Source organism: Schistocerca piceifrons, unplaced genomic scaffold (genome assembly GCF_021461385.2).
Source record: "Schistocerca piceifrons isolate TAMUIC-IGC-003096 unplaced genomic scaffold, iqSchPice1.1 HiC_scaffold_866, whole genome shotgun sequence".
NCBI classification, from domain to species: domain Eukaryota; kingdom Metazoa; phylum Arthropoda; class Insecta; order Orthoptera; family Acrididae; genus Schistocerca; species Schistocerca piceifrons.
The window spans coordinates 241,941-263,391 of record NW_025729131.1 but is presented as its reverse complement, the minus strand read 5'-3'; the positions used below and the strand labels follow the sequence as shown (position 1 = coordinate 263,391).

Here is a 21,451-nt window from a genome sequence, read left to right as displayed (position 1 = left end):
CCAAGGTGGCATAAGGCAGTTGAGAGGAATGTAAATTATGTTGAGAAATGAAAATATTGTTCCTAAAGGATGTATCTACACACTGTAAAACTTTCAAACATTGTAAGACGTCGTGGTATCCTGACATTCATTGCTTACATATTCCGCCCTCAAAATCATATTCCGCACATCAAGACGCTTCATTCGAACCCAAACTCGATAAGATAAAGTCAATGTTGCATGAATTCATGTAAACGACATGCAAATAATTAGTAAATCGCAAATGCGCTCCGAGATTGAAATACTCAAAGCTGGTGTACACACACATTCAAGACACGACGGTCGCAGGGGCTTTTACTTCGGGAGACGCAAACCACACGCCGGGGGGCTGGTCCCATCAAAGGACGACTCAGGCCATCTATGTTGTCCGGTGACCACCCATAGAGCAGACAGCGTTTGCCCAAGTGAAAGCAAGAACACCCCGTGTTCGGCTTAAAAGCAAATTCCACTACATTGTGTGGAAGCGCCCAGCCTATGCATTCTTTAGAAATATAAACCACAGTTTCAGGGATTTTCACAGGGAGACAGCAAACACCAAAGCTACAGATTTCTGGATTGGTCGCCTTAAACGAAACGTCATTCTCCCGTTTTAGAAGAGCAATGCTGATTGGCAGACGATATTCCTGACGCCTTGAGCTGAAGGAGTAATGGAAGAGACTGAAAGATATACCCCTTCACGTCTGGCGTGGAGAGGGGCCGTTCCGTTGTCGCTCTTGGAGCTAGAACACGTAACGAGAGCGTGCGCGCTCGTACGTGTACTCAGAGAGCGAGGAACAAGTCTCTCCTCAGTACTTCACTGGGAAAGCACCTCTGTTGAGAGCGAATTATTGAGTCCTTGCGATTAAGCGTTGTTCACTGTGTTGGCCACCACACTTATTGTGTGGTGTGAACGGACAGAGTTATAGTTAAACGCCTGCGAGCGAATTTTGAATGGCATTACGGTGGACTGGTTATCTGACCGGTGTACCACGCCAATAGTTAGACTAGTGGCGATTAGGAGTCCTCGACTTCAACAAGGCGTAGGGAGAGTTTGATTGGCGAAGGTCAATCTAGATAGAACGAGAGTTATCTTACTTGTCAGCAGCGAGCAGCGCAGACAGCAGTCAACGCAGCTTACAGTATTGTATGCTACAGCCCCATATTTCCTCCACAACAGTACACTTCACTGCATTTCACACACGACAGCCTCGACCGTACCTAGCAACATTCTAACGGATAATTATTCAGGTTGAGTAGGTGTGGCTCTCAGCCATTCTGCCAAGTCAATAACAGTCTTAAACTATGTATAGAAATTTCATTAGCGAATCCTATCCTTAAAAGGTAACTTCACATTCCGAAAAGAACCCGGAAATAATTTGTTCAGTTCATAAATAAAAGTGCCATTGCGATTTCTCAGAATTTTCGCAAAATAAATAATAGTTTTCGTTAGTTTCATGTTTTTCTTACACTAACTAGCACTACTCCAGTACCCAAGTATCCCACTAGTTACGTAAGAAGTTTTGTGAATTTTTTGTGTCATTTCCTTACAGTGGAGGACTCCAGAAGATATTTATTGCTTAAAGTTTTTCAGGCATTTCTCTTTAGAACGTTAGGAGCGTCTGTCTGACTTCTGTAGTAGTGTGGGGGTGGAAATTGCATCTTGCAGGAGCCACAGGGTAAAGGGTACATCACAGATTAATCCGTTGCGCAGAATGACAGAATAGCACCCATACGCTCTCAACATATATAAAAGATGGATTTAAAAAAATAATTGTGTGCTTTTCTTTTGGAGTGACCCTCGTAACCACCTTATGTTCAGAGGTTTAACCGTGATGTTTCCGTATAAAGTGGTGAGAGAGTGAGTGCTGGCCACTTTGCAGGGGAGGAGAGGGCGCCTGCGTCGCCACGGTCGCCGCCGCTGTCGCCGTACCCGGACTGGGAGACGCAGCGGCTGAAGGGTGGCGAGCGCGCCGAGGGCGAGCCAGCGCGCATCACGTCCGCCTACCGCGTCAGGGCGGACGCGTGCGACCGGCTGTGGGTGATGGACGCCGGCACCGCCGACCTGGGGCAGGGCGCGCTCGTCCGCCTCACCCGGCCGCAGCTACTCGTCTACGACCTGCGCACCGACACCCTCCTCCTCAGGTACCCTGTCTGCGGCCGTCGCGCGGAACGTATTGCTCAGCGTGAAGACGCAAAACCACGTTCCCGACGTAGTACGAGCACGCTCAGAAACGTGCTGGTATCTGGTATATCTTCTCGTCGTGATTTACAGCATACTATTTATTATTATTTAGCTAATACAGACATATCATGAAATTAAATTACTTATACATATGTACGTATTGACACACAAGAAACTTAAGTTTGTCTTTACAACTGAATATCCAGTCCTTCAATCCAGCGCACTGCATCTGGAGTTGCTAGCAGGAAGTCCTCTTTGGCGCCGTGATAGGCTCGGATCCTGCATTCACTGACAATGTGGTGAACAGTCTGGTATGGATCCAGAATGAAATATTCACTCTGCAGCGGAGTGAGCGCTGATATGAAACTTCCTGGCAGATTAAAACTGTGTGCTGGACCGAGACTCGAACTCGGGACCTTTGCCTTTCGCGGGAAAGTGCTCTACCATCTGAGCTACCGAAGCACGACTCACGCCCGGTACTCACAGCTTTACTTCTGCCAGTATCTCGTCTCCTACCTTCCAAACTTTACAGAAGCTCTCCTGCGAAGGTAGGAGAAGAGGTACTGGCAGAAGTGAAGCTGTGAAGACGAGGCGTGAGTCGTGCTTGGGTAGCTCAGTTGGTTGAGCACTTGCCCGCGAAAGCCAAAGGTCCCGAGTTCGAGTCTCGGTCCAGCACACAGTTTTAATCTGCCAGGAAGTTTCAGTCTGGTATGGAGCCCCACAGTCACAAGCTGGATCAGGCAGCTACTTCCACTTAAAGAGAGCATCCCTGCATCGCCCATGGCTGGTACGGATTCTGTTGAGAGTAGTCCAGGTCTTGCATGGTAGGTCGAATCAAATGGCTCAAATGGCTCTGAGCACTATGCGACTTAACTTCTCAGGTCATCAGTCGCCTAGAACTTAGAACTAATTAAACCTAACTAACCTAAGGACATCTCACACATCCATGCCCGAGGCAGGATTCGAACCTACGACCGTAGCGGCCGCCCGGTTCCAGACTGTAGCGCCTAGAACCGCACAGCCACTCCGGCCGGCTGGTCGAATCCAGTTGGAAGTTTAGCACCAGAGAAGATATTATGCAGGTGCACATCTGTCACTGCTTCCCACCGACCTTTCCATTCTTCAAGAGATTTGAAATTCTTAACAACCATGGCAGCAGCATCGCACAGAGTTGGATGACGTGATTTCAGTCTCTTGCGATTTAAAAGTGGCAGGTCGCTATGCACAGGTAGGTTAGAATTCCTGGAGATCTTGTGGAATTCTCTCATAAGGGCAGTACATCTGCGTAAAGCGGGAGGCATTATACTGGTTAACAGTGGAAGCCAATAAACTGGAGTAGATCTGATTGCGCCAGATGATATGCGCATTGTCGTATTTAGCTGGGTATCAACAAGCCTTGTATGATGACTGTTCATCCAAACAGGTGCACAATACTCAGCACTTGAGTACACCAAGCCCAGAGCTGAAAATCGCAGGGTGGTTGCTGAAGATCCCCAGGTAGTTCCGCGTAGCTTATGGAGGATGTTGTTTCGAGTCCTCAGCTTCTGAGCTAAGTTAAGAAGGTGTTGTTTGAAGCATAGTGTACGATCCAGGATGACACCAAGATATTTTGGGTTCCAATATGACGAAGAATTCTGCCTCTGAAACTTACATCCAGTTTTACGTTCGCCAACCGGTTATTTAGATGGAAGCAACACACTTCTGTTTTACTCACACTGGCTTGGAGTCTCCAGATTTTGAAGTAATTATCTAATGCAGACAGCTCATTGACTAGAATCTCTTCTGTTGTCTTCATTTCCTGGTGTTTTACGGCATAAATATGTTTTGTATAAATGCATGTTTTCGATTAAGCTTCGATCCGCCGGTGGTTCGAATCGGAATACCTTACATTTCCCTCGTCCCGTATGGGTCGGAAATGGGGAGTCAACGGTACAACATCTCCCTCACATCTTCAGCCAATGCTTTAAAAATTGTAAAGCGGTAACATTTTTACACCATTCATATAGTATTATGTCAACTCTTTTCAATTTATACACTACTGGCCATTAAAATTGCTACACCAAGAAGAAATGCAGATGATAAGCGGGTATTCATTGGACAAATATATTATACTAGAACTGAAATGTGATTACATTTTCAAGAAATGTGGGTGCATAGATCCTGAGAAATCAGTATCCAGAACAACCACCTCTCGCCGTAATAACGGCCTTGATACGCCTGGGCATTGAGTCAAACAGAGCTTGAATGGCGTGTACAATAACAGCTGCCCATGCAGCTTCAACACGATACCACAGTTCATCAAGAGCAGTGACTGGCGTATTGTGACGAGCCAGTTGCTCGGCCACCATTGACCAGACGTTTTCAATTGGTGAGAGATCTGGAGAATGTGCTGGCCAGGGCAGCAGTCGAACAGTTTCCGTATCCAGAAAGGCCCGTACAGGACCTGCAGCATGTGGTGGTGCATTATCCTGCTGAAATGTAGGTTTTCGCAGGGATCGAATGAGGGGTAGAGCCACGGGTCGTAACACATCTGAAATGTAATGTCCACTGTTCAAAGTGCCGTCAATGCGAACAAGAGGTGACCGAGACGTGTAACCAATGGCACCCCATACCATCACGCCGGGTGATACGTCAGTATGGCGATGACGAATACACGCTTCCAATGTGCGTTCACTGCGATGTCGCCAAACACTGATGCGACCATCATGATGCTGTAAACAGAACCTGGATTCATCAGAAAAAATGACGTTTTGCCACTCGTGCACCCAGGTTCGTCGTTGAGTACACCATCGCACGCGCTCCTGTCTGAGATGCAGCGTCAAGGGTAACCGCAGCCATGGTCTCCGAGCTGATAGTCCATGCTGCTGCAAACGTCGTCGAACTGTTCGTGCAGATGGTTGTTCTCTTGCGAAAGTCCTTATCTGTTGACTCAGGGATCGAGACGTGGCTACACGATCCGTTACATCCATGCGGATAAGATGCCTGTCATCTCGACTGCTAGTGATACGAGGCCGTTGGGATCCAGCACGGCGTTCCGTATTAACCTCCTGAAAACATCGATTCCATATTCTGCTAACAGTCATTGGTTCTCGACCAACGCGAGCAGCAATGTCGCGATACGATAAACCGCAATCGCGATAGGCTACAATCCGACCTTTATCGAAGTCGGAAACGTGATGGTACGCATTTGTCCTCCTTACACGTGGCAGCACAACAACGTTTCACCAGGCAACGCCGGTCAACTGCTGTTTGTGTATCAGAAATCGGTTGGAAACTTTTTAGGTGTCGCCACCGGCGCCAACCTTGTGTGAACGCTCTGAAAAGCTAATCATTTGCATATCACAGCATCTTCTTGCTGTCGGTTAAATTTGGCGTCTGTAGAACGTCATCTTCATGGTGTAGCAATTTTAATGGCCAGTAGTGTATTTATATTAGATCATTGTTTACGATGCACAATCGGATTATTAATCATATCATTGACTGACACTGGCTAGCACCAGCTGCTTACTATTTCCATAGTACTAAATGCTGACAGAAACGGCGATGTGGACAACACGTTCCTCAAAAGCCGCTATCAGCTGAAGACAGGTCAGGTGGAGAGCTGTGTTCTGCAGGGGCGGACGTTTACTGTTCCGAGAGAGAACAGACCGAGGAGGCGGCTGACTACAGGCCGCAGAACCGCCATAATAGGGACAGTGATGGCAGAAGTTTGCACTCTAGTGGGCTGAAAAAAATAATTCAAAATAGCGATGGGGGCGAAACAAGGCAAAAAGACACCCTTTTTAGAGCAAAGGAATGCGTGGCGTCACAAACGATGGTCACAAGCTGACTTCCAAGGGCACACTTCCCACTGAAAAATAGAGACGCGTATCTGAGTGGCGGAGTGCTAAGGATGTAGGATGGGAAACGGAAACTTCCAGAAAATCTCCTGAAAGGAGTGTGAACTTTAGGCGATTAGCTGGCAAATTCGTGACCCATGTAGTTGGAGGTAATGTTTTCGTAAAAGCTGCTGTAATTCGTTGCCTGAGCGCTAAAGTAGACGCCGCATGGCCGGGATCGAGCGGGAATATGGCGTGGACACGCTTTCATGCGGAGATTGGTCAAAGATACTTCCCTCCAGGGATCGACATAGAGACTTCGCAGGCGAGACCCACAGAGCAGGATCTTGCAGTTCGATTTTGGTAACTGTTGATTTTCGCCACAAGGAGCACGTGAAGTCGTTTTCCTGTGAACGGAATTATTCAGTTTACTCGATTGACTATTCTTTACTTCTCTGTGGAATATCACAAACAATGAAGTGCTTCTTTATAGGACAATACTTGAGTCGAATTTCTGTTTCTTGACTTGCGTTCTGTCTTGTACTGAGGTAATTTCAACGCTGGTAGTTTGTAAACAGCATCCTGCGTCCACTGTGTAGGCAGAGAATTACACGTAGCTACATACGTCATCTGCACAGTGGCCAACGCTCCGACCAGCACGCCGTCGGTGCAGTCAACTGCTGTCTGTTGTTCAGTAGGTGAGATGCAGACTTCGTTTCGGTGGATAGGGAAACACTCACAGTAAATGTACTGAGTTCCATTTGCGTGCCTACTGAATTTTTTCTGAAAGTGGCAGTCAGAGTGTAAGTCTTCTGTTTGTCACCGCTAATCAATATTAGCCAACTCTGTTTCTGTCTAATAAATTGGGACGCGGTCTAAAGCAGACGTATGTTCTGCCAATCTCGAAATTACATTTAGGGAAGAATCGGACATTGTGCACTCTCTATGTTTTTTGAGAATAAGTCATTTACGGTATCCAAGTTGTGATTCGTTCTAGTAGCATCCCGACAGGAACTATTGGTTTGATCTGCTATACTGAAGTCAAATCACAACATAATACTTGGTTTTATAGAGGTCTCTAGTTGTAGGGTCGTTTTAATCATTTGTAGCCTTGAGAATTCCTTTGAGGGGACAACATTAAAATGGCTCTGAACACTATGGGACTTAACATCTATGGTCATCAGTCCCCTAGAACTTAGAACTATTTAAACCTAACTAACCGAAGGACATCACACAACACCCAGTCATCACGAGGCAGAGAAAATCCCTGACCCCGCCGGGAATCGAACCCGGGTGCGGGGAGCGAGAACGCTACCGCACGACCACGAGCTGCGGACGGACAACATTAGACAGCCACTCATAAACACGCTATATGTTACAAACACCACATGGATTTACATACAATATACCAGAGTTGTCCAGAAAGTAAGTTCCGATCGGTCACGAAATGGAAACCACAGGGAAAATCGGGTAAAGCTTTGCACAGATGTGCTGGGCACTGTCTCTAGCATTCCCGTCGATCGTGTCGGGTCGCTCTTTTCAGTTTTGAGTGAACACTGAGCACGTAAAGAAGCGTAGGGAATAGCGTCTCCCGCCAAGTATGAGGGCCTGGTTAGAGATTTCGCCTGTGCCATGCAACCCACATAACGCAATTGTCGAGCAGTTCCTTCTTCATGCCAATTCTCGGCCGCACGCGGCAGGGCAATGAAGACGCTACCGCAGCGTTCCCGATGAGAAGAGTTTGTTCTCCCACAATACAGTCCGTAATTGGCTCCCCCTCAGTCTCATCTCTGATTACAAGAACCGCTGGCTATGAAGACAAAATTTTTCCACAGACAACGAGCTGCAGACCAGTGAAGATAACTGGCCAAAAGCACAGGCAGCTGCTTTCTACGACGAGGATATTGGAAAGTGGATACATTACTATCCCCAGTACGGCGTAGGAAAACCATTGGCATTCAAAACAGCTTTCAGCCGTTTCGGGATGGACAAATAAGGGCCCTGTATGGTTTTCAAGGGAACATTATATCATTTGTCCTGAAAAGTAGTGACAAGTTCAGGTGTCGATGACGGAAATAGATAGCTATCATGCAGCATTCTCTCCAAAGTAGATCTGGTGACTGTGGGGCACAGTGGAGATGCGAAAATTCATCCTCGTGTTCACAAAACGAGTCCCGCACAATGCGAACCATGTGAACAAGCACCCCGTCATCTTGGAACACAGACTCACCACTGGTAGCAAACATTGTACCATTGAATGGACCTAATCAGGCAAAATTATCACATAATCCCTGGCAGTAATGCCACGCTGCAGAGTAACCATGGGACCCGTGGAACGCCACGACGTGGCTGCCAAAATCATCACCGAACCTCTGCCGTGGTCCACTCTTGGGATGCAGTCTGGATCAACAGCTGAAACCACTGTGCAGCAAGTTTCAACCGACCATATCACTTTCTTTCATTGTTCTCTCAGTCCAGGTTTTATGGCTTCGGCACCACGTTTTACCGTTACGATCATTTACATCACTGATGCGTTGCTTTGGAACTGCAGCTCGCCCTGCAGGTCATAGATTATGGAGCTCCCCTTCTTCTGCAGTGAGTTTTGCGGTTGTCGTTCTCTTATTTTTCATCATAATCCTCTTCAGTGGCCGTCACGATCACTCAGCACATATTTTCGTCCTCTTTGTGACTTAGAGGATGATGTTTTTCTACTTTCTCTGTGTGCGGTACAAATCTTGGGTACGGTGCCTCTTCGAAAAACCAACCACCTCAGCTACTTTGGTTATAGAAGCATCCACCATACCGGCACCAACAATTTTCCCGTGTTCAGATGCACTAAGCTCCAAAACAATGGACTCACAACTACACAGAAAACTGTTCTTAACACGACTGACACTTGCGAAGTGTGGAGGACATTGCCCAGGTGTCGTTCAATGTCAAATACAAAGGCACAACTTAGAGGTTCGGCTAGCATCTGCATTCATGTTCAAGTATGCACTACGTCCACATACACAGGCCGACTACTGTCGAATAGGACCGCTCCGACACGTTCGCCTTTCTACGGGAGATTTTACGGTGGTCGAGTCCGTGGTCTTGTAAGTAGGCTGTTTAGGTTTTTATATTGGTAACGTCACGTAGCGTTCTGTATGAAAATCACTGGCTGTGCTGTGTGCAGTCTGTGGCTGGTTGGCATTGTTGGAATATTCGCTATTGTAGTGTTGGGCAGTTGGATATGAACAGCGCGTAGCGTTGCGCAGTTGGAGGTGAGCCGCCAGCAGTGGTGGATGTGGGGAGAGAGATGGCGGAATTTTGAGAGCGGACGATCTGGACGTGTGTCCATCAGAAAGAGTAAATTTGTAATACTGGATTTCATGAACTGCTGTATATATGATGACTTTTGAACATTATTAAGGTAAATACATTGTTTGTTCTCTGTCAAAATATTTCGTTTGCTAACTATGCCTATCAGTAGTTAGTGCCTTCAGTAGTTAGAATCCTTTATTTAGCTGGCAGTATTGGCGCTCGCTGTACTGCAGTAGTTCGAGTAACGAAGATTTTTGTGAGGTAAGTGATTCATGAAAGGTATAGGTTATTGTCAGTCACGGACATTCTTTTGTAGGGATTATTGAAAGTCAGATTGCGTTGCGCTAAAAATATTGTGTGTCAGTTTAGTGATGATCAGAATAAGTAAACAGAGAAATGTCTGAGTACGTTCAGTTTTGCTCAGCTGTTTGAAAATCAAATAACGTAAGGGGTTTACCAGCTCAGTCATTCATAAATTTTTCTAAGGGGAGGTTTCAGTCTGCGTGCGTCAGTTTGCGGGCAGATCGCTACCCGCTTGCCCTGATCACTGCCTGCTATCCCAAAGTCCGTCAGTCCACAGAAAGTCAGACGGTCGGCGTCCCGCTCAGCCGTGGGTAATGGTCGGTGGTGAGGGAGGGGGGGGGGGGGGCGTGTTCGACCGACCAGTCGGGATGTGAATGGGCGGCTATTTCTCATGGTTTTTCCGTACTTATGTCCAATTCCTATGTAACAAGGCCAACAGTTTTTCTATGTCGACTGAGGACAGCCTATTTGAAAACAGCTGCCTGTGCCCACAGGTACTACCTGCGGAGAGACGACTTCGACGCGACGTCGTTCTTCGCCAGTATCGCGGTGGATGTTGAGGCGGGCCACTGCGGCGAGGCGTTCGCCTACCTGCCGGACCTGGGCTCCTCGGCGCTGGTCGTCTTCAGCCTGTCCGACCGCAGCTCGCGCCGCCTGCGCCACAACTTCTTCCGCATGGACCCGCTGTACGGCGACTTCGACATTGCGGGATTCAACTACCAGCTCGCCGATGGCATCTTCTCAGTGGCGCTTTCCGCGCCCGACCCCGAGGACGACGGCTACCGCACCGCCTTCTTCCACGCTCTCTGCTCTTCCAGAGAATTTGCCGTCTCGTCTCGATGGCTCAGGAACAGGTAAGTACCAGTGCAACTACTTAAGAATTGTGTACACTGTCCGCTGCGGAGAAGAATGCGCAGGACAGGAATGCGGCAGCGAGATGGGTATGCAATGTAACATGTTGTTGTTGTTGTGGTCTTCAGTCCTGAGACTGGTTTGATGCAGCTCTCCATGCTACTCTATCCTGTGCAAGCTTCTTCATCTCCCAGTACCTACCGCAACCTACATCCTTCTGAATCTGCTTAGTTTATTCATCTCTTGGTCTCCCTCTACGATTTTTACCCTCCACGCTGCCCTCCAATACTAAATTGGTGAGCCCTTGATGCCTCAGAATATGTCCTGCTCCTAGTCAAGTTGTGCCACAAACTTCTCTTCTCCCCAATCCTCTTCAATACTTCCTCATTAGTTATGTGATCTACCCATCTAACATGATATCAAGCACAAAAGTAACGCATTGACTACAGAACTATTCTGTTGCGTCCAACATATTTCGCGTAGGGACCACGAAGATAAGATACGATAAATTAGGGCTCGTGCGGAGACATATAGACAGTTGTTTTTCCCTCGTTCTATTTGCGAGAAGGAAAGATAATGACTAGTAGCCATAAGCTGGCTTGCGGAGAATCAATGTAGATGTAGATACAGAATATTAAAAATGAGACATACAAAAGTGTTATGGCTGCCGTTCATCAGAACATGCTTCAGTGTCCTACCAAATCAACCCGACGCCTGTCGCAAGAGACCGGCAGATCAGTCGAACACAAAGTCGAATACTCCACCTGGACCTGCACACGGACGCCTACTGAGTGCCTGGTGTTCATGCGTTAAGTCCAGCAGATGCTGCTCTGCGCCTCCAGTTTTGTTAGTGACTGTTCACTGAGATAACAATGAATGGCTTGGACATGGATCTGTTCTTTATGTCTGATGAAACCTCGTTTCACCTGAGTGGTTATGTCATCTCACAGAATCACAGGTTCTGTGCAGCGGAGAATCCGCAAAACTTCCACGAAACACCACTATGTGATCAGAAGTTTAGGGTTTGGTGTGCAGTGGCTGCAAGCCGCATTATTGGTCTCATCTTCTTTCATCAGCGCTTCGGCGCGTTACGTTGACAACATTTTGAAACTATTTGTGGCAGCATTAACGGAGGAGGAAAAGACCTACAGTTACTTCCAATAGAATGGAGTAACTGCCCATGCAGCCGGCCGGATCTTGGACGACATTTATACACTTTTCACACCTCATAGAGTTTTTAGCAGGGATCAGTCAGGTTGCAGCCGTAGCTGGCCACCCAGGCCACCTGATCTGTCAGTGTGCGATTACTCTGTGTGGGGATCCCTCAAGTCTAAGGTGTATCGCAACAAGCCTCACAGTCTTCAAGAACTGCAACAGAACATTTTGGATGAGACTGCAGAAATTCCAACAGTCCACCTTCGACACCCCTTCAGTAGTTTACTGACCAGGCCCCAAAACTGCTAAGAGATAATGGTGGTCATTTTCTACATCGTCTATAGTCAGGTTAATACTGTATTTCCTCTCCTCTGTTGTGTTTCTTTGTACCATGGAACTGTTATCTGGGCCACCTTTATTTGTCCCACTCTGTATAAAGAGAATAATAGCGGTCCTATCACACATCCCTGGGGCTCTCCTGACGATACTCTTGTCGCTGATGAATACTCGCCGTCGAAGACAACGTACTGGATCCTATAGCTTAACAAGTCTTCGAGCCACTCACACATCTGTGAACCTATTCAGTATGCTCTTATCTTCATTAACAACTTGCAATTGGGCACTGTATCAAACGCCTTCCGGAAATATGGAATCCGTCTGTTGCCCTTCATCCATAGTTCGCAATACATCAGGTGAGAGTAAGGCAAGCTGAGTTTCTCACAAGTGGTGCTTTCTAAAACTATGCTGATTCGTGGACATAAAATTCTCAGCCTTAAGAAAATTTATTACATACGAATTGAGAATATATTCAAGGATTCTGCCGTAAACAGATGTTAGAGACGTTGGTCTGTAATTTTACGGGTCCGTTCATCTGACCTCCTTATGCACAGGATTCACCTGCGCTTTTTTTCCAGTCGCTTGGGACTTTGAGCTGGGCGAGAGATTCGCTATAAATGCAAGCTAAGTAAGGGGCCAGTGCCGTAGAATATTTTTGGAAACGCCGAATTGGTATTCCATCCGGAACTGGTGACTTATTTGTTTTCAACTCCTTCTGTTGTTTCTCTTCAAATGGTTCAAATGGATCTAAGTACTATGGGACTTAATGTCTGAGGTCATTAGTCCCCTAGACTTAGAACTAGTTAAACCTAACTATTCTAAGGACATCACACACATCCATGCCCGAGACAGGATTCGAACCTGCGACCGTAGCAGCCGCGTGGTTCCGGACTGAAGCGCCTAGAACCGCTCGGCCACAGCGGCCGGCAGTTGTTTCTCTACGCCAGGGATGCTTATTGCTATGTCGTCCATACACGCGTCTGTTCGATGGTCAAATGACGGTGTGTCTATGTATGATTTTCGTGCATGAACGCATTCTTAAACATTAAATTTAAAACTTCCGCTTTAATTTTCCTTTCTGCAACTGCCATACCCGACTGGTCAAGAAGTGCCTGGATGGAAGCCTTAGACCCACTTAGCGGTTTTACATAGGACCAAAATTATCTTGGCTTCCCTACCAGATCTTTTACTAAGGTGTGACGGTGGTTGCAGTTGTATGCTTCGCGCATTGATTTTTTCAAAGACGCACGCATCTCTACTAACGTTTGCTTGTCGTTATTAAACCATGGTGGGTCCTTTCCGTCCTTCATCCACTTACTACGCATATAATTCTCCAGACCACGATCTGCAATGTGCTTAATCTTTGTCCATAATATTTCTACGTGCATCTTACTGGAACCAAGTGATCTCAGTTCGCTGCCTACGTGAGATGCTAACAACTCTTCATCTGCTCTTTCTAGTAGAAACGCTCTCCTAGCCTTCTGTACAGATTTATTAACTTTCATAACCGTAGTTGCTATAACGACATCATGATCGCTAATCCCCATTTTTATATTGACGTTGTCTATATGGTCCACTCTATTTGTAGCTACGAAGTTTATTTCCATTGCGTGCGGGCTGTCGAACTAGATGCTCAAGACAATTTTCAGAAAACGTATTCAAAAGCATTTCGCATGACGATCTGTCTGTACCCGTGCAATGAATCCATAGACATCCCAGTCTATAAACGGCAGGTTAAAGTCGCTTCCAACTAGTAATGCATGATCTGGGTATTTACGCGCTACTAACCATAGACATTCTTTGAATAACTCTAGACCTGCCACAGCAGAATCGGTTGGCCGGCAGAAACATTCAACACTTAGCTTGGTTTCAGCTAGACCTGTTATAAGCGACCAGATAACTACACTTTCACACTCGACTTCTACCTCAAAAGAGACAGTATTTTTTTTCAACTGCAATGAACGCTCCCCCTCATATAGCCTCTAACCTGTCTTTCCAATATACATTCCATGACTCGCTAAGTGTCTCAGAATTTTCCATTTGGGTTTCAACCAGCTCTCGGTCCCCAGAATAATTTGAGAGTGACAACATTCCTGCGGGACAGTGAATTCGGGAGATACGTTACGAATACTTCGACAATTTTGACAGTCGAAGTGTCACTACTCTGAATGCGTTGTGACTTCCCTTGCTGAGTATTGACTTGCGAGCGTTCATCTGAGTGCCTCAGAGTACTGCCTAGCCTAAAAAAAACACAAGTACCCTTCTAACCGAGTAGCTGCTTCCTTCTTGTAGCGCACCATGACCTATCAAACCCTGAACCGATAAAGCTGGTCTAGAATCTGCAACCAAGACCACAAATCCTTTGATTAAGACCCTCAACTCGTCTATAAACCAAAGGACCCTGATCAACTGTGGCAGCAACGGTGCAAATTGCGAGCTCTTCCTGTACCCCATGCTTGAGGCCAGTAGCCTTCACCACTTCCACCAGCCGCTCGTATGAACTGTGGACGGCCTCTAGCCCATGCGACAAGCGTCGTTGGTGTTCACAAGAGCCACAACTTAAGACGACTGCACCCAGCACGCTCGATAGCAGCAGGCAAGACCGCCTCCACATCTCGAGGTTCCTGGCGAGCATACCGAGTGCAAGCTAGCTGTCTTCTCAGTCCTGAACACTATCTGCCTAACGGCTCCATAGCGCACTTGACGTTGGAGCTACCGATAATTAGCAAACCTCCCCACCTCCCTACCCCATCCCAGTGTGCATGCTCGCACCCTTCTGAAGGAGCGGACACCTGTCCACTCACTGGGTGAATGGGCAATGCCAGACGGCCAGTCTCCACATTGATCCTTCGCTTCGAGCAACGCGAACGCGTTACCACCTGCCACTTACTCTGCAGTGAGGACGGTTTCACAGCGTCGGGTAGACTAGGAGATGTGTCCGAAGCGGAACCCATGGGCGAAACAAGCGATACCTGAGGTGTCCCATGCGACGCACCAGATTCTCTGCCACACCTACAACCCTAGGCAGCAGCCTGAAGGTGACTGATTATAGCCAGAAGGGCATTCAGCTGCTCGCGAACTGTGGCCAGCTCCTCCTGCGTCCGCACACAGTATGCACACATTCTACCCATCCTAGCAAGACTAACTGAAAAAGTAAACTGTAAAAGCAGACACAATCCTTGATATGAAACTTGCTAACCTCCTGATGTGCTACAAATGGACGCTATTGCGTTAATGAGCCATGTATCTGGTTACTCAGAAGAAATGAAAACTGCGCTACAGACTTCCTGAATTCACACTAACAAAATGCGAGCTTTACGCCTCTTCAAGGGAAACTCGAACGAAATTTAATATACTACGAGGACAAGACAGGAAAAGATAAACACTTAACTTGCCGCTCTGTGGATGTGTATCAGCCGAGAGCTGGAGCCTCACTGACTGGGCGTCTTCGTAACTTCACACGCATACTTCCCCAACAACAGAGACAACACTAGCAAGATTCGTTACATACTGTAGAGCAGTATCCCGGATTCTGATGTATGGCATGATGACCATGAGAAGACTTAGCAGTTTCTGCAAAATGGTGACAATCCGATAGAAATTTGAGGAGTTCTTCCTCCTTCAGAGGTGCACTTTGATACAGGAAATGTCCTCGATTGCGTCCGTTGGCTTCTAGGCAGGATGGGAAACCTCTGAGGAACGAAGAACGAAGGAATTATGAGCGTTCTATGTCCAGCAGGTAGAGCATGGCCACTACCTTTTTCAGCAGTTGGCATATCTAATTTTTGGCGTCGGTAGCTTACTAAGTACCGGTCACTCTGAGGTCATAAAACTCCGTTACGTAGCCTGTTCTGCCCCATTCCCCTTGTGCGGACATTTGCCGTTGCACGTTGGGAAGATGCCAATGGTTATCAAATCTGGCTCCTTATAATTTGGACAGTGATGCGCAATGATGCCCCCGGTAAAGTTCCGTCATTTTAACAAGGCGCAAACAACTGTTTCGGTTGGAGAGTTGTAACAGCCTGCAGGACGCCGCGAGCCATCTTCAACATCACCACATAGTAAAAAGACATCGCAACCACCCTGCCCCCACCCTCCCACTTTGTCGCTTGAACCGAACTTTCAAGGATGCAATGATCTCTCTGGTTTATCTCGAAAACGTTCCTTCTACAGTATCTGCAGTGTAGAGATTAAGTTTGGCTTCTAGAGTAAAGACACGTTGTCCGGTACTCTGTAATCACTACTTGTTTAATAATTTACTAGCAAATTCTTATTTCCCTTTAAATGTCAGTATTTTACTTCTGGTTTTCTGCAGTGAAGTTTTAGCTCCAACCATCTTTCGTGAATGCTGTTATCGGCATTGTGAAAGCGCATGGTTTTTATACATAAATATTGTAATGACTACTTTTTTGTGTTGTAATTAATGTCAACCTTCTCAGTTTGTCAATTAATCAGTTTAGAAACCGTTGCAAGTAGGGACGTCTTCAGCTGTCATATGCGGTCAGGATTAAGACCAGAAATTTTATGTAATTAATTTTCCCACTGACAGCGCACAAAGTGGAGATCCTCTCCTCCCCTCATTTAAACGGACTGGCTCCCTATGAAGCAAACAGTTGCAAAATTAATCAGTCCTCTGACTAGATTCTTCTTTATCATGGTGGTACCGACACGACCAATGAAAGAAAAAGTAGGCTCCAATGTGAAATACTACTACAGAATATCATAAGAAAATAGCAGCGTTTTTACGGTAACACGCATGTGAAAACGATATGTACAAAAATAAATGAGCGCGAGATTACAAAAAAAAAAAGGAAGTCGCTTAGTACTGGAAAGGGCAGTGGAACTAATGAGATACCCGTCAGACTGTATGATGGTACGAATATACTGCAAATACGGAGGAGGACTAACGTGTAATTTGAGATGAGGAAATCATTTCCCAATCTCTGGACAGAAAGTTATTAGCGAAAATGCGGAAAAAATCTTTAATTTACATTTGACCGGCTAATGATGATAAAAATCCAAGTATTCACGTTTTTCTAACACTTTTAATTTTCTGTAATATGCGCTACATACAAAGCAGTTGTTCAAAGTAGCGTCATCCAACTTCTGTGCAGCCGTAACAAAAAATCCTGTCGTATCCGTCTGAACATATCATGCAATATTCGATGGATGTCGCGAATTACTGGTAGCAATTTCTCGCCTGGTGTTCCGCACACGTAACTTTTCGTATGACCCGACAAGTAGAAATTAAGATGAGTCAGATTCCGAAACGAACTAAGAACGAATAAACCATCCAGATATTCGGGCTAAGTGCTTGAAGGAAGCTACGTAAGCGGCACCGGCCTCATTTTTACTGACACTACAGTCCGTGTTCTGGTCGCAGTTGGATCTTAACGCACATAGGTGTCCACAAATGAAGACAATAAGGGGCACATGGCACGCCCCCGACCATCCCCAGGAATGTGTAGTATTTTTATTCGTTACAGAATCTTCATATACTTTCAGAAGTGATTTCCCCTTCCCGGATAAATTTCTGCAGGCCCTATGGTAACGCACCGGAACAGAACGCGAATTTTGTAAATTCTGCTGACGTTTTTCTTCAGTATCACAACAAAGTGTACGTCTAGGCTTCAGATCTTGATCAGGCACTGCTCACTGAACCGGATAGCTACTGTGTCTCGGATATTCAGGCTCAGGCAGACTATTAAGTGATGAGTGCTATTGACCGAGGATCTCAAATTGGTTCCATATTTCTAGATTTCCTACAAGCTTTTCATACAGCCCCTCACAAGTGGCACAGTTCGTAGTAATTGACGGAAAGTCATGGAGTAAAACACAAGAAATATTTGGCGATCTCTGAGGAACTGTTATGGCCCCTCTGCTGTTCCTAATCTATATAAATGATTTAGGAGACAATATGAGCAGCCATATTAGGTGGTCGTCAGATGATGCTGCCATTTACCGTCTAGTAAAGTCACCAGAGGATCAAAACCAATTGCAAAATCATTTAGGCTATGTATGTGTATGATACGAAAAGTGACAATTGGCCTTGAATAATGAAAAGTGTGAGTGCTAAAAGAAATCTGCTAAATTTCGGTTACACTATAAATCACAAAAATCTAAAACTTGCCAATTCAGCTAAATACTTTGGAGTTGCAATTACGAATAACTTACATTGGAACGATCACACAGATAATGTTGCAACAGAACACTTAGAAGATGTAATAAGTCTACTAAAAGGGCTGCCTACAGTACGCTTGTCCGCCCTCTGCTAGAGTACTGCTGCGCGATATAGGTTCCTTACCAGATAGGATTGATGGAGGTCGTCCGAAAAGTTCAAACAAGGTCAGCTCGTTTTCTATTATTGCGAAATAGGGAAGTGAGTTTAACGGATGTGATCGCGAGTTAGGTTGTCAGTTATTAAAACAAAGGCGATCTGCGTTGCAACGAGATCTTTTCAAGACTTTTCTCTCCTACGTTCTCCTCGAAAGTGAAATTATTTTGTCGAAATCTGTCTACATAGGGAGAAATGATCATTCTAGTAAAATAAGAGAAATCACAGCTTGCACGGAAAGATTTGAGCGTTTTTCCCAGGCGCTGGTCGAGGGTGGAAAGGTGGAGAAAAAGAGTGAAAGTGGTTCGATGAACGCTCTGCCGGCCACTTAATTGTGGGTTGCAGAGTGGTCACAATGAACTCTCTGCCAGGTGCTTATGTGAGGGTTGCAGACTGGTCACAATGAACTCTCTGCCAGGTACTTATGTGTGAGTTGCAGAGTGGTCACAATGAACTCTCTGCCAGGCACTTATGTGTGAGTTGTAGAGTGGTCGCAATGAAAGCTCTGCGAGGCACATACATGTGAGTTGCAAAGTGGTCACAATGAACGCTATGCCAGGCACTTATGTGTGAGTTGCAGACTGGTCACAACGAACTCTCTGCCAGGCACTTATGTGTGAGTTGCAGAGTGGTCGCAATGAACGCTCTGCCAGGCACGTGTGAGTTGTAGAGTGGTCACAATGAACGTTCCGCCAGGCACTTATGTGTGAGTTGCAGAGTGGTCACAAAGAATGGTCTGCCAGGCAAGTGTGAGTTGTAGAGTGGTCAGAATGAAAGCTCTGCGAGGCACTTACGTGTGAGTTGCGGAGTGGTCACAATGAACGGTCCGCCAGGCTAGTGTGAGTTGTAGAGTGCTCAGAATGAAAGCTCTGCGAGGCACTTACGTGTGAGTTGCAGAGTGGTCACAATGAACGCTCTGCCAGGCACTCACGTGTGAGTTGCAGAGTGGTCACAAGGAACTCTTTGTCAGGCATTTACGTGTGAGTTGCAGAGTGGTCACAATGAACGCTCTGCGAGGCATTTATGTGTGAGTTGCAGAGTTGTCACAATGAACGGTCTGCCAGGCAAGTGTGAGTTGTAGAGTGGTCACAATGAATGGTCCGCCAGGCACTTATGTGTGAGTTGCAGAGTGGTCACAAAGAATGGTCCGCCAGGCAAGTGTGAGTTGTAGAGTGGTCAGAATGAAAGCTCTGTGAGGCACTTACGTGTGAGTTGCAGAGTGGTCACAATGAACTCTTTGTCAGGCATTTACGTGTGAGTTGCAGAGTGGGTTACAATGAACAGTCCGCCAGGCAAGTGTGAGTTGTAGAGTGGTCAGAATGAAAGCTCTGCTAGGCACTTACGTGTGAGTTGTAGAGTGGTCACGATGAAAGCTGTGCGAGGCACTTGCATGTGAGCTGCAGAGTGGTCACAATGAACTCTCTGCCAGGCACTTACATGTGAGTTGCAGAGTGGTCACAATGAACTCTTTGTCAGGCATTTACGTGTGAGTTCAGAGTGGTCACGTGGAAGCAGATGTAGATTGCAGGGTGACTGAACGGTCAACCTCCCACATATGAGTCCAGCGCCTTAGCACTGTACAACTTCGCTCAGTACATATACAAGCCATCCATGGAGCATGATCTCCACTTCTAAGAAACTTCAAGTGAAACGTCGACACAGGTTTTCACGTGAAGAGTGACCTGGAACTCCATCGTAGTCGACCTACTTTTTATACGAAGAACAAGTGTCAAATGTCCTTCAATGCACATGCTCTATAGCTCTTGGTCTAGTTTCTAGCGGTTCTACCTCTAGATCACTGGGTCCCGGGCTCGATTACCGGCCGGGTTGGAGATTTTCTCTGCCTGGGGACTGGGCGTTTGCGTTGTCCTCATCATTTCATCATCATCCTCATCATTAGTGACAGTGGCTAGATTGGACTGTGAAACAAATTGGACTGTGAATAAATTGGGGCTTTGTACGGACGCTGATGACCGCGCAGTTGAGCGCCCCACAAACCAAACATCATGATCAATGCACAAGTTTTCTCCGTTTAAAGAACTTGGCCATTACTGTACTGTCCATTTTGCGAATTTCCACATCTTGAGGCACACCGTTTGTGTTGGCAGCACTGCCGCTGGCACCACCTCATGGTTCCGGTCGTTCCAGCTGGTGGGCAGCCGCGGGAACCACGGCCAGTCCACAGGCAGCTTCCTGGACGAGCGAACAGGCGTGCTCTTCATGATGGAGGTGCTGAACCACCGCGTCACCTGCTGGAACTCCCGCTCCGGGCTCCCCATGGACGCAGAAACCATAGGTGTCGTCGCCGAGGACGACGGTACCTCATTCATCTATCCCAGTGACGTTAAGGTACTTCTACAATTACGCTTGAATTTATCCTCCAGAAATCACTCTACGGTACAGTTCCGCATAAGCTCACAACAAAATATGTCACCTCATCAAAAGCGCGCACTGCTCACATTCGATCGCTGTCTAAGGCCTTGCAGTTATTTGGGCAGGGGCTAATGATGTTTGCCAACATGACAAAATACAAATGTGATTATTGTTGGAGTACCACATAGTCATGACTTGGCTAAATGGTCGTGTAAATCAAGAAATCCGCTCCACAAACAGAAAACTAGAAAAGTTGTGAAAGACTCCCACAATGCAAGCTTTATTGTTACATCTAACAAAAAAGAGCTATATACAGCACATTGACTACGGGTGAATGCAACTGGCAAAGAACTAAAGGCCACTGGGGACCATGAGTCATTGAAATCGAACAGGAAAGTTTACAAAATATCTGTGGAACTGAAGCAGATAAAAGTCAGTCAAACCAGTGACAGGCACAACTCCCATAAGAAGAACGTCAGAATCTTTAAAAGCAAATAGTATATCTGTGATTTATACAATTACTCAATAAAAAACCATACTCAAGGGATCAACGCAAAAGTTAAAAGAAGTACCGAATGAAAGTAATCCAGCAACAGTTATGACAGAAGAACACATCTTATAAGGAGACAGAACAAGTTGTAGAAAGAAGAACAAGAACACAAGTTCAGGCAGTGGGAATACCAACTGACTGTATATGGCAGTCAACTTGCAAAAACAAACCACGACCAAAGGGCCAGGGTTGTTGGTGGGATCAGAGGTTGTTTCACAAGAGAAAGT

At 46.3% G+C, this 21,451-nt stretch overlaps 1 protein-coding gene across 1 annotated transcript in view; it reads left to right on the top strand.

The window, feature by feature from the left end:
- Window positions 1-21,451, top strand: part of LOC124771027 (L-dopachrome tautomerase yellow-f2-like) — a 128,875-nt gene that overhangs the window by 91,831 nt on the left and 15,593 nt on the right. The window contains exons 3-5 of the mRNA XM_047249268.1: window positions 1,899-2,160; window positions 10,119-10,478; window positions 20,410-20,650. Of these exons, the coding sequence (XP_047105224.1) occupies window positions 1,899-2,160; window positions 10,119-10,478; window positions 20,410-20,650 (863 nt within the window). The remainder of the gene's footprint in view (window positions 1-1,898; window positions 2,161-10,118; window positions 10,479-20,409; window positions 20,651-21,451) is intronic.